The 14386-nt window shown below is 46.4% G+C and overlaps 1 protein-coding gene across 1 annotated transcript in view; it reads left to right on the plus strand.

The window, feature by feature from the left end:
- The window catches only part of LOC126260930 (clavesin-2), a 343358-nt gene that overhangs the window by 288070 nt on the left and 40902 nt on the right, over positions 1 to 14386 (plus strand). The window contains exon 3 of the mRNA XM_049958431.1: positions 11601 to 11835. Within this exon, the coding sequence (XP_049814388.1) occupies positions 11607 to 11835 (229 nt within the window). The 5' untranslated portion in view covers positions 11601 to 11606. The remainder of the gene's footprint in view (positions 1 to 11600; positions 11836 to 14386) is intronic.

Below are 14386 nucleotides of genomic sequence, written 5' to 3' on the forward strand. Positions count from 1 at the left end.
GAAATAGCAGCAGTGAACTACAAATAAGACGTGACAATCGATAATTAAACACGTAGCAGCCGGAATACCAACATGCACAACCAAAACGCTACGAACTTATGCACCAACATAATACTTGTATGGTTCTTGTTTACCCATTCATCTTAGCATCTCTGGTCCCACACTTATTTTCTAGTTTATCGTTGTCAGCTTCATATTGTCTAACAAAATGTGACAAAAACATTAAGTTTTCTTAGCGAGCGTAGCCGCAAAGAGATGGTGGCGCCACATGACTATGCGAAGGTTCTGCTTACTAGCGTGAAAACACCGTTTTCGGAATTCTCTTCCGAAAGTACTTGTCTGGACCGTACCCACGTAAGGAAGTGAAATATGGATGGTGAACAATTCAGACAATAAGAGAATAGAAGCTTTTGAAATCTGGTGCTGCAGAAGAATACTGAAGATTAGGTAGTAAAACCGGTAACAAATATAGGGTACTGAATCGAATTGCGGAGAAAAAGGAAGTTATGGTACAATTTTACTAGAAGAAGGGACTGTTTGATGGGACACATCCCGAGGCATCAAGAAATTCTCACTTTGGTAATGGAGAGTGAGACGCCCTGCTAAACCCACAGGACAGGACAGGTAGTTCGAATTTCAGACGCCAAAAAGAATATTTAGAAGGCAGAAGGCCTCAAGTTAAGTAAGTTCTATAATTTGGCTGAAGGCCCAAAAATCTAACACTTAAAATGCAACAACCTTAATTTAAAGACGGCTGAAGGCCCATGATTTAAAAAACAATTAAAATAATTTTTAGTAGGCACAAAGCCCAAGGCTTTATCTTTAAGCAATATTTTAACCAGGCTGAAGACCCAAACATTCTAACACTTGAAAAGCAAGGAACTTCGTTTTTAAAGCGGATGAAGGCCCATGACTTAAAACACCACTAAAAACAATTCAACTTTAATTCGTAACCATCGGCTATGAGCCATACAAATACACACAACAGAAAATAAGAAAAGGCAGTGCAGCTAACGGTGCTCAGAAGTTTCGGGGGTCGGTCAGCACTTGAAATACTAACGTTCACTTAGGTGAGACATCCCTCCATTTATCCCTCCTATCAACTATCAACTCTGATCCTCACTCCCCCTCCTTTCCTCTGTCCTTTTCCCGGGCTCCCTCTCCCCCCCCCCTTCCATGCTCTTTCTTCCACACCTCCCCTCTCTTTGCCCCCTTCTCTCCCCCGAGTCCTTGTACATTTCCCTCCTCTGCCTCCTCTCATTCCGTCTCGCATCTGCCCTTCTTCCCCTTTCTTAGTCCTCTCCCTCCTTGGTTCCCCCCCCCCCCCTTTTCGTTTTTTCCTTTCCTCCCTCCTTGTTTTTCCCCATCTGCCTTGGCTCGGGAGTGCCATCTTTGTGCCGCCTTTTTCGTGCAGTGTTTTACAGTGTGTTTTTCCAGTGCGTGCTCCGTGTTGTGTCTTTTGGGAAGTGTAGCGAACAGCCATCATACTGTCGCTGGGTGTGCTTTTTTTATCTCTTGCGAACAGAAACCAGACTGTCGCCATGTTTTTTAATTGTGTGTCTACTATGTTACTTGTCTGATTCCTGTGTATTTTATCAACATTGCCAGCCCCTTTTGCTTTCTGTTTTAACTTTCCGCATTTTTACGCCATTTTACACTTTAAATCATCATTTATCGCCTGTTTTTCCTTGTTTCTTCTTCCTTTTTTAAAAAAAAGTCTGTAGGCTGTAGAGCAGCGTAGTAAGCTGCTGCCAGCCCGCCCCCTTCGGGGGGGGGGGGGGGGGAATTGAAAATCAATAAAGAAACAAAAAATTTGGTGAGACAGACAGTCGGCCCGACCATTCTCGATCCGACGACAAGCCAACCAACAGACAGTCACCGGACCAACCGACAAAGTAACTTGCGCTCCACTCGACCAGCACACAACTGGGAGTTCAATGCAAACGTACAAGGCATGGACGCCCACAACCAAGCATACATTAAACTGTCGAACTACACACTGTGCTGGACAGCGACAACACAGTAAGGAAAGGACACTGCCTAAATTTACGTAAACGGCCAGGCCAGGTAACCGGAAAGTTAACGGCCACAAGGCAGAAAATTCCGCTGCTGCACTTCAATTGCAAACAACCAAATACAGTTAGACTCCACCGGACGGTGGCTAAACCTTCACCAACTCGAACACACATGGTATTACTCGCGGGAATGTCCCAACAGCCAACAACGAGAACCAAATGGCACAATGTGAACAGTCTTGACTTGCTGGTAAATTATATCCAAACTCAACTTTCATGTCCAGGGTCGGTGAGCCACGGGCCTCGTAGCAATGGAAACAGCCCCACACACTCCGACACTGCATAGAGACAGCCAGCGGGCCCGGCCAAACTACGCCCCGCGGAGATTTCCTCGCTGCTCCACGCCAACTGACCAGCTCCACACTCGCGGTTCTAGGCGCGCAGTCCGGAACCGTGCGACTGCTACGGTCGCAGGTTCGAATCCTGCCTCGGGCATGGATGTGTGTGATGTCCTTAGGTTAGTTAGGTTTAACTAGTTCTAAGTTCTAGGGGACTTATGACCACAGCAGTTGAGTCCCATAGTGCTCAGAGCCATTTCTGAACCAGCTCCACACATCAGCACGGAGACAATACAAAAATAACTGAGCAGTCGACATCACAAGCTACACACAGTTTCATGAACACTTGCACGAAGGACTAGATAATACTAACGGCAGCGACAGTGCAATAACAAGGACGAATCACGAATCGGCACACTCAGGCAACCCATAAGCGATTGCCGGCCAACATACACGTCGTCCGACAAGACGACAGACCGACGACCAACCAAGGTGGTCCGCCCCGACTGAACTTCTGCCGCATCCTAAGTCAAACACTGCCAGGTCCTCCTAACTCAATGGCAGATCCGAACACACGACAACCGGGAAGTAATAGCAGTTGGTAAAGATAATACGCCAGGGCTTATATCGATAAGCGCCGCTGCTGCCGCTCACGGGCAGGCAAGGCGGCAACTCAGTGACACCAGTAATTGAAATCAGCATAACGAGGTGGTACTACAGTAAAAACAGGATGTCAAATGAGGTATGGCACGAACACGAGCCACGCACAGCTCAGAGAGAAATGTATTGTGTGGAGGGGGGGGGGGGGGGGCAGGGTGGGGAGGGGGTGCAGGGTGGGGCGGGGGGAGAATTACTGAGGTGGCCCAAGGCTTGACTACAGCAAACATGTTCAAATGGATGCAGGCTGCAGGAGCTGTGCAGAGATGAAGAGGCTTGCATAGGACAGAAGAGCGGGGAGAGCTGCATAGAACAAATTTTCGGACTACAATGCAACAGCAGCAGCACCTGCTCCTCTATTCCGGACAATTATTTCTTCTTTAGATCCGAAGCAACTGAACAACTGAAGAAGCTAGAAATATGACGGCTCCATATCTGGTCAATAGCGCGGTTGCTGTAGTCATCGCGCTGACTCTTTTGCGCCACACCTGGACCACCTTATGCCGTATACTGTCAGTTCAAATTGTTCAAATGGCTCTGAGCACCATGGGTGTCAACATCTGAGGTCATTAGTACCCTAGCCGGCAGGGGTGACCGAGCGGTTCTAGGCGCTACAGTCTGGAACCGCGCGACCGCTACGGTCGCAGGTTCGAATCCTGACACGTTCATGGATGTGGGTGATGTCCTTAGGTTAGTTAGGTTTACGTAGTTCTAAGTTATAGGGGACTGATGACCTCAGAAGTTAAGTCCCATAGTGCTCAGAGCCATTAGTCCCCTAGACTTAGAACTACTTAAAACTAACGACATCACACACATCCGTGCCCGAGGCAGGAGTCGAACCTGCGACCGCAGCAGCAGAGCGGTTCCGGACTGGAGCGCCTAGAACCGCTCGGCCACCGCGGCCGGCTACTGTCAGTTCCGATGATGGAAGATCTGAAGCAACTGAACAGTTCAAGATGGTGGAAATATGAAGCGTCAAAATGTGGTCAATAGTGCGGATGCTGTTGTCATCGCGCTGACACTTTTGCGCCGACCTGGACCACATTATACGATATACTGTGAGTACCGATGATGGGAATAGTGGATGAAGCAGACACGCCGGCAGCGGAGTGTGCCCTGCCATGAAACTTCCTGAATGATTAAAACTTTGTGTCGGACTGGGACTCGAACCGGAAACCTTGCCTTCGCAGGCCGGGCTGTTATTGACTGAGAAGTCCTAACTCGACACAAGACCCGCCCTCACCGCCTTACTTCTTATCTCTCTCCTTCCGGCCGGCCGGAGTAGCCGAGCGGTTCTAGGCGCTACAGCCTGGAGCCGCGCGACCACTACGGTCGCAGGTTCGAATCCTGCCTCGGGCATGGATGTGTGTGATGTCCATAGGTTAGTTAGGTTCAAGTAGTTCTAAGTTCTAGGGGACTGGTGACCTGAGAAGTTAAGTCCCATAGTGCTCAGAGCCATTTTTTTTTTCTCTCCTTCCTTCTAGGAGTGCTATTCCAGCAAGTCAGGCAGGACATCTTACAGGGGTTGGGCAACACGCGAGAAATGCATGCTTTAACATAAACGAAGATGCCAGCCAAGCCTCCATGTTGCACTGTTGTATTTGACCACCAACGGCGTCTGCGCAATGTCTTCAATACGTTTCAAGTGCTCAGAACAGTGTTTCGTGTAGTTGTGAGTGCATTATGTCGGAAATAAAATAATTCGAACATGGACAAATTGTCGGTACTCGTTTGGGGAGGCACTAACTTGAACAACGTGAACAAGGCAACCGAAGAGTTTCGTGTTTCAGGAGGCACCAGTTACACCGAATACAGGGAATGCTAAAAACGTCATCCACTGAGTCACACAGCCAACGAAAATGTGTGTTGAGTGATGGTGACAGTCATTGAATAGGATTGTGGCGAAGAATAAGGGGACGACCACTGCAAAAGGAGAGAAAAACCGAATGTGGCACTCGCAAACCATGCAGCCACAAAACTACAGGAAGGAAGCTCCATAAGCCGGGAATTGCAGGCGAGCTTCCAAAACTACATATCCATGATGCAGACGCTCGTAACAGGAAAACGTGATACCAAAGCCATAAAACCTGGACTATGGAGCAATGGAAGAAAGTCATTTGGTCGAATGGGTCTTGTTTCAAACTGTTTCCAATTTTTGATCGAGTTTACCTCTGAAGAGCGGGACATGGCGGTGTTTCGGTGATTATTTGGTAGCCGTATCGTGGTATTTCCTGGGTCCCCTGGTTACTCTGCAGGTTCGCATTATTTCCAAGGATTATGTGACCATTTTCCCTGATCAGGTTCATCCAAAGGTGCAATGTTTGTTCCTCAATGGTGTTGCTATGTTCCAAGGCGAAAATACCCCTGTTCCCACAGCTCGCATCGTCCAGCTCTGGTTTTGTGAGCACAGTTATGAACTGTCTCATCTGCCTTTGGTACCACAGTCGCCACATCTCAATATTATTGAGCCTGCGTGGTCTCCATTGGAGAGAAGGGTGTATGATCGCTATTTGGGCTGGCTGTTTTCGGTTACACCGGTTCTTTTCGTCTCCGGTTTAATGTGATCGTTAAAACCGCTCGAATAACCGGTTCCTGAAATAACCGATTTCAGGTTTTTTTTATTGTTACTGCTTCCAGTAATTAATAAACGTAGACTGCGAACAAAGATTGAAAAATTCTAATGAAGGCGAAATAGTAGTGGACCACTATCGATATGAGGTTGAGGCTGTCGTAGAAATCGGTCTCACTGTCTCCAGAAAAATTGCAAAGGCGAAGGACAGGGATGTGTGATCGCTGTTTGGGGTGGCGATTACAGCAGAAAGAACCGGTTTTCGGTTACACCAGTTCTTTTCGTCTCCAGTTTAACCTGATCGTTAAATCCACTCATAATAACCAGTTCCTAAAAAAACTGGTTTCGGCTTTTTTATTGTTTAACGTGATCCTTAAAACCGCTCAAAATAACCGGTTCCTGAAATAGCCGATGTCGGCCGCTATGGCCGAACGGTTCTAGGCTCTTCAGTCCGGAACCGCGCTGCTGCTACGGTCGCAGGTTCGAATCTTGCCTCAGGCATGGATGTGTGTGATGTCCTTAGGTTGGTTAGGTTTAATTAGTTCTAAGTTCTAGGGGACTGATGATCTCAGATGTTAAGTCCCATAGTGCTTAGAGCCAAATAACCGGTTTTTTTAAAGTTGCTACTGCCTCCATTAATTAATAAATGTAGACTTCGAACAGAGATTGAAAAATTGTAATCAAGGCGAAGGAGTAGCAGAGCACAATCGATATGATGTTGAGCCTATGGTAGCAATCGGTTTCAATGTACCCAGCAAATATTGCTAAGGCGAAGCAGAAGCGTGCGGCGACGGCGAGAGCGAAAGGTCATAAATTTATGACTTTCTTGCATCGTCACTTTTGCATGGTATTAATTCTTCACTTAAAAGCAACCGCAACATTAACGGTTCAGTTATCATCCCAGGTTTATAAACTGCAGATATATCAATGAAATTTATCTTCTCTTCCATGGAACATTGTGGATCTTCCCTAGTATATTATGTCAAGTTTGTTGTCCTTCATCTCGTTGTTAACCTTTTAAAGCAAATGGAGCAGTGTACTTTATTGCTACCGCACTTTGCAAAATACTTCCAAACTTGGGACCATACTATTCTGCAATACAATTGACGTACCGTCTAATAGGCCAGACCACACGGCAACAGGTATATTATTGTATCTACAATGCATTACCGATTCTTATGTCGTGTGTTTGTTGCTACTTTCTAAGTGTAGTCGTTGCTATTAAAACAGTACAGATCGCGTCTCCCAATTTCTACAATAATCTAATGTTTCAAAGCGATGGAAATTTTACGAATAAACGTCACCGGTTTTTCAAAAATGTTTTACTAAAACCCATAAATTTTAGCACTGCTGCTATGGTGTTATGTCAACCGGTTATGTCGCTTTTTTACCTGGTTATTTCCAAAATGTGAAAGAAATCCTGTTATAACCGAGACCACAGAAATATATCGGTTACTCAGAACTAAAATACCGCTATCGGATTTAACCAGTCGGTTTTTCCCATCCCTAATTCGCTATTCACATCCTTCATTGTTACCGGAATTTGCCACTATTTTGCACGAAGAATGGTACGAGATTCCCTTGAAAACCATACAGGACCTGTATTTATCCATTCCTAGACGACTGGATGCTGTTTTGAAAACGAGTGGGTTTCCTCCACTGTATTAGGCATGGTAACGGTTGTGTTTTTGGTGTTTTCTATATTTTTGTCCTCCAACAGTATGTGTAGTGTGGAAATTTAGACTCAGTTTTAATCTGCCAAGAAGTTTCATACGCAGACACGCATTTGTTGCAATGAACCTTTCAGATCTGACCGTTTGTGAACCGACGTTTCCGTCTTCGTTATCGGTGAAGTACCGGCTGACCTACCGTCGTCATTAACTGAGAATCATTCTATCAGGGGCAAAACACGTACGATCTGGGCCGCGAGAGTGAGCAACAGTGAGTGAACTCCAAAAACGCCCGTTCGCCGAAGCATGCTTTACGCAATGTGGAAACCACAGCTCCACCGGGATTGCGCAGTTACCTTCTCATAGCCGAGCTTTCTGGCAATCAGAGGCTGAAACGAATCGAGTCTCGAATGCAGTGTACACACCCTCTGATGCTACGGACGCCCACGCAATTAGGAAAATAGTAGCTTTAAGTTCGTGGTAATACTGCTGGACGAGATCGCGTAAGCCACGTGGCAGTTTCCCGTGCCGCCGCGAAAGCAGCGTCTGTAGTGCTCACATACTGTCGCGGTTTAGTACAGTTTCTGTCGCAGGATTCACGAGGATCACTCTAACGCAGCGGAGAACTCGAAAGTTCGCAGCGTGTCGGTAGCGGTTGCCACACAGTCTTTGGCTATGTAAATGTAGTCACAAAGTGGCACGTTTCCCTGGCAAGATTAGGCAATTAGATCCTTTCTTGCATCTAACTACGCATTCTATACACCTGACTTTACTTTCAATGACACACAAATGCTGTAAGAAGCCTTTCATTCAATGTAGGATAAAACAGTTATAAACACAGGGTAGAAGAAATAAAAACTTTGAGGTTCGCCGATGACATTGTAATTCTGTCAGCAAAGGACTTGGAAGAGCAGTTGAACGGAATGGATAGTGTCTTGAAAGGAGGATATAAGATGAACATTAACAAAAGCAAAACGAGGATAATGGAATGTAGTCGAATTAAGTCGGGTGATGTTGAGGGAATTAGATTAGGAAATGAGACTCTTAAAGTCGTAAAGGAGTTTTGCTACTTGGGGAGCAAAATAACTGATGATGGTCGAAGTAGAGAAGATATAAAATGTAGACTGGCAATGGCAAGGAAAGCGTTTCTCAAGAAGAGAAATTTGTTAACCTCGAGTATAGATTTAAGTGTTAGGAAGTCGTTTCTGAAAGTATTTGTATGGAGTGTAGCCATGTATGGAAGTGAAACATGGACGGTAAATAGTTTGGACAAGAAGAGAATAGAAGCTTTCGAAATGTGGTGCTACAGAAGAATGCTGAAGATTAGATGGGTAGATCACGTAAGTAATGAGGAGGTATTGAATAGGATTGGGGAGAAGAGAAATTTGTGGCACAACTTGACTAGAAAAAGGGATCGGTTGGTAGGACATGTTCTGAGGCATCAAGGGATCATCAATTTAGTATTGGAGGGCAGCGTGGAGGGTAAAAATCGTAGAGGGAGACCAAGAGACGAATACACTAAGCAGATTCAGAAGGATGTAAGCTGCAGTAGGTACTGGGAGATGAAGAAGCTTGCACAGGATAGAGTAGCATGGAGAGCTGCATCAAACCAGTCTCAGGACTGAAGACCACAACAACAACAACAACAACAACAATCTGAATGGAGCGAAAAGTGTGAGGTCATCCACATGAGTGCTAAAAGGAACTCGTTAAACATCGGTTACACGATAAATCAGTCAAATCTAAAAGTCCGTAAATTCAACTAAATACCTAGGTATTACAATTACGAACAACTTAAATTGAAAAGAACACATAGAAAATGTTGTGAGGAAGGCTAACCAAAGGCTGCGTTTTATTGGCAGGACACCTAGAAAATGTAACAGACCTACTAAGGAGACTGCCTACACTACGCTTGTCCGTGCTCTTTTAGAACACTCCTGCGCGGTGTGGGATCCTTACCAGATTAATGGCGTGTGACGAGGGCCTCCCGTCAGGTAGACCGCTAGCCTGGTGCAAGTCTTTCGATTTGACGTCACTTCGGCGACTTGCGCGTCGATGGGGATGAAATGATGATGGGTAGGACAACACAACACCCAGTCCCTGAGCGGAGAAAATCTCCAACCCAGCTGGGAATCGAACCCGGGCCCTTAGGATTGACAGTCTGTCGCGCTGACCACTTTTTTTTTACCTCATTTTGTTTTATATTGCTCGTTGAATCTGCTCGGGGCGGACGTCCGATGGCACCCATTCAGGTTCTTCGTTGATCGGTTCACTCAGTTTTTTTTTTTAATTTTATTATTGCAGAGGGTAGCTAACCCTCTGACCGAGCACGCTGAGCTATCGTGCCGGCACCAGTCAGCTGCCGGGGGCAGACACCAGATAGGACTGACGGAGTACATCGAAAAAGTTCAAAGAAATGCAGCACGTTTTGTATTATCGCGAAATATGGTAGAGAGTGTCACAGAAATGATGCAGGATTTGTGCTGGAAATCATTAAGAGAAGGACGTTTTTCGTTGCGACGGAATCTTCTCACGAAATTCGAATCACCAACTTTCTCCTCCGAGTGCGAAAATATTATGTTGACACCGACCTACATAGCCATAAATGATCACCACGATAAAATAAGGGAAATCGGAGCTCGTACGGGAAGATATAGGTGTTCGTTCTTTCCGCGCGCTATACGAGAGTGGAATAATAGAGAATTGTGAAGGTGGTTCGATGAACCCTCTACCAGGCACTTAAATGTGATTTGCAGAGTATCCATGTAGATGATGCAGATGAAGAACCGTGATGTGCTTACAACCCCAGAGGATATGAAACAACGTATTGTGCCAGCCTGCAGCGACATTACACCGGATGTACTGCGGCGTGTACGACATTCATTACGCCAGAGATTGCAATTGGCCCGCATCTCGTGGTCGTGCGGTAGCGTTCTCGCTTCCCACGCCCGGGTTCCCGGGTTCGATTCCCGGCGGGGTCAGGGATTTTCTCTGCCTCGTGATGGCTGGGTGTTGTGTGCTGTCCTTAGGTTAGTTAGGTTTCAGTAGTTCTAAGTTCTAGGGGACTTATGACCACAGCAGTTGAGTCCCATAGTGCTCAGAGCCATTTTTTGAACCAGATTGCAATTGTGTGCAGCAAATGATGGCCATCACATTGAACATCTATTGGCCTGACATGTCGGGACACACTCTATTCCATTCCGTAATTGAAAACGGAAACCACGTGTGTACGTGTACCTCACCCCTCATGGTAATGTACATGTGCGTCAGTGAAAAAACCAATAAAAAGGTGTTAGCATGTGGACGTAATGTGCTGTTCCAGTCTCTTATGTACCTAAGGTCCATCACCGTTCCCTTTGGATCCCTTCGTAATTCGGTACTCTCCGATACACACGATCGAACAGCGGAGGAGTGGTACTCAAGCGTCAACTTTAGGTTACAATATCTCCGGATGTAATTACCATTTTACAATGCAACAAACGGCACTGATTACGTATTTGTTTATATGTTCAGATGTGCTAACAAAACTAACGTGGTTCCATTTAAAAAAACGTAGGTTTGTGTTAAAAAACATACTTCCTTGCATTTTTGTATGGTTTTGTATTAAACAATTACACTAGCCCCTCTCCTCACGTTCGGTCTGTGGAATGGGTTCGTCAGTATTGGATGTGGTTTACGAAATATATCCAGCGGTAACGTTAGGTGCCTCACCCTGTATAGTAAGACGTGCACTGGTTTCTCCAGTAGTGATTGTCCAGCAGAAGGAGGTCCTTACTCATTGGTAATTCAACGTTTTATAGCTTTATAACTTTATGTATTTTCTTTAATGTATGTAGCCCTCTAATTAAAGCTTTGTATACGACTTGTAGGTCTGAAGATGACCACAGTAGTGGTCGAAACCGGTCACCGTAATAGATAAATTGTGATCAAGACTGTTTTTAATAGTAAATATTTGTAACACATTGATCACTGTCACTCCCATAATGTATTCAAAATTAATTATTTAATAAATTTGCTTTTAAAAAGAAGTTTCATTTGTGCGGATTTAAGAGACGCACCCTGTAATTACGTTTGTACGGAGTCCTCCGTGCGCGAGTCCTACTCCACTTTTGCGGATTTTTACGTCATAGAATCCCTAGCTGTAGTGATCGTGGTGTGATCATAATATGGCAAGCGTCCATCTAAAAGACTGGTACGAGGCATTTGGAAAATAGAGCTCCGGAAATACGGCGCGCGTGACGCGGCCTCCGCGCGACGCGAGGCGCAGGTGTTTACGCAAGGGCGACCGGCTGGGGCGCGCCGCGGCCTGACCTTGCGCAGCGGGCTGACGAGTGGCTGGCGGCTGTTGCAGGGCGGGATGCCGGCCGTGGCGGCGGTGCTCGCCTGGGCGGCGAGAGGCGGCAGTAGCGCGCCGGACATGGAGCCCCGCGCGTGCCCCGCCAACGGCTCCGGCCCGCAGCTGCAGGAGCGCGTGCGCGCCGTCGCCCGCACCGAGCTGCGGGAGGAGGACGCGGCGCGCGCGCAGGCGCTGCACGCCTTCCGCCAGTGGGTCGACGCCAACCGCGACGTCGCCGACGTACGCACAGGTGCGCGCCACACGACACGACACACTCCACAACTACAGTTACCTGTACCGTGCACTCACCTCTCCGACAACACCATTAACAGATAGTCCATCGGAGGAACGGTTTCCTACATATCTCTGGACCAGACATCGCTAGTCCAATTTCATCCTCTACTTCTGCATAACTATTCCGCAAGCCATTGTACTGAGCATGACAGAGGATTGGGAGAGTCTTTAGAAAATGTAGTCCACCAACAAAGAAGGTGGCTTACAAAACACTCGTTCGACCTATACTTGACTATTGCTCATCAGTGTGGGATCGGTATCAGGTCGGGTTGACAGAGGAGATACAGTTCCCCACAGTCGTTTAATGAACAAAGTAAGAGCGTATGCACTATCAGACCAATTGTGTGATTGGATTGAAGAGTTCCTAGATAACAGAACGCAGCATGTCATTCTCAATCGAGAGAAGTCTTCCGAAGTAAGAGTGATTTCAGGTGTGCCTCAGGGGAGCGTCATAGGACCGTTGCTATCGACAATTTACATAAATGACCTTGTCGATGACATCGGAAGTTCACTGAGGCTTTTTGCGGATGATGCTGTGGTGTATCGAGAGGTTGTGACAATGGAAAATTGTACTGAAATGCACGAGGATCTGCAGCGAATTGACGCATGGTGCAGGGAATGGCAATTGAATCTCAATGTAGACAAGTGTAATGTGCTGCGGATACATAGAAAGATAGATCCCTTATCATTTAGCTACAAAATAGCAGGTCAGCAACTGGAAGCAGTTAATTCCATAAATTATCTGGGAGTACGCATTAGGAGTGATTTAAAATGGAATGATCATATAAAGCTGATCGTCGGTAAAGCAGATGCCAGACTGAGATTCATTGGAAGAATCCTAAGGAAATGCAATCCGAAAACAAAGGAAGTAGGTTACAGTACGCTTGTCCGCCCACTGCTTGAATACTGCTCAGCAGTGTGGGATCCGTACCAGATAGGGTTGATAGAAGAGATAGAGAAGATACAACGGAGAGCAGCGCGCTTCGTTACAGGATCATTTCGTAATCGCCAAAGCGTTACGGAGATGATAGATAAACTCCAGTAGAACACTGCAGGAGAGACGCTCAGTAGCTCGGTACGGGCTTTTGTTATAGTTTCGAGAACATACCTTCACCGAAGATTCAAGCAGCATATTGCTCCCTCCTACTTATATCTCGCGAAGAGACCATGAGGATAAAATCAGAGAGATTAGAGCCCACACAGAAGCATACCGACAATCCTTCTTGCCATGAACAATACGAGACTGGAATAGAAGGGAGAACCGATAGAGGTACTCAAGGTACCCTCCGCCACACACCGTCAGGTGGCTTGCGGAGTGTGGATGTAGATGTAGATGTAGATGTAGAAGATCCAAAGAAGAGCGGCGCGTTTCGTCACGGGGTTATTTGATAAGCGTGATAGCGTTGCGGAGATGTTTAGCAAACTCACAAAGTGGCAGACTCTGCAAGAGAGGCGCTCTGCATCGCGCTGTAGCTTGCTGTCCAGGTTTCGAGAGGGTGCGTTTCTGGATGAGGTATCGAATTTATTGCTTCCCCCTACTTTTACCTCCCGAGGAGATCACGAATGTAAAATTAGAGAGATTCGAGCGCGCACGGAGGCTTTCCGGCAGTCGTTCTTCCCGCGAACCGTACCCTACTGGAACAGGAAATGGAGGTAATGACAGTGGCACGTAAAGTGCCCTCCGCCACACACCTTTAGGTGGCTTGCGGAGTATAAATGTAGATGTAGATCCACCGAACCAATGTTATCAGTTTCCTTTCTTATTCCATACTCAGCGACACAAAAAAAAAGTGAACGAAAAAGCCAAAAGTTTTGTGAAATAGTTCGTATAAAAATAGAAAATAAAATAAATTAGAGAAACATCTCATGCGCCTTTGAATGATACTCGAAATGATAACACAGCAGCTATGGTACTAATACGTTGGTGACGCAAGGGGATCACCGACAAGGTGACAGTACGAATTTCCCCTCACCGATTTGATTCATGTTGAGAGGATATGTAGTGCACGTCTGGGATTTTAACAGCCGGCCGGGGTGGCTGAACGGTTCTAGGCCCTACAGTCTGGAACCGCACGACCGCTATGGTCGCAGGTTCGAATCCTGCCTCGGGCATGGATGTGTGTGATGTCCTTAGTAAGTAGTTCTAAGTTCTAGGGGACTGATGACCTCAGATGTTAAGTCCCATAGTGTTCAGAGCCATTTGAAGCATTTTTGATACCCCGTTTAACCATTTCCCACTCTTCGTCTGGCTACGAAAATTCATACAAGAATGCATTGCATAATTCGAAGGAGTCTTCTTTCCGCCCCGCTCAGACGTTTGACCAATAACTGTATGCCTCCGTGCGCGTCCTAATCTCTCTTATCTTGTTCACCGTGATTCCTAAGCGAAAAACACGATGCTGGCAGCAGTACGGTAGCACAGCCATCTTTAAATATTTCTCATTCCATTTCCGTTTCGAGTGAGGGAAAAATGACTGTCTTTATGCCTCCGTGCGCCACCCAATCTC

Source organism: Schistocerca nitens, chromosome 5 (assembly GCF_023898315.1).
Source record: "Schistocerca nitens isolate TAMUIC-IGC-003100 chromosome 5, iqSchNite1.1, whole genome shotgun sequence".
Lineage (NCBI taxonomy): Eukaryota > Metazoa > Arthropoda > Insecta > Orthoptera > Acrididae > Schistocerca > Schistocerca nitens.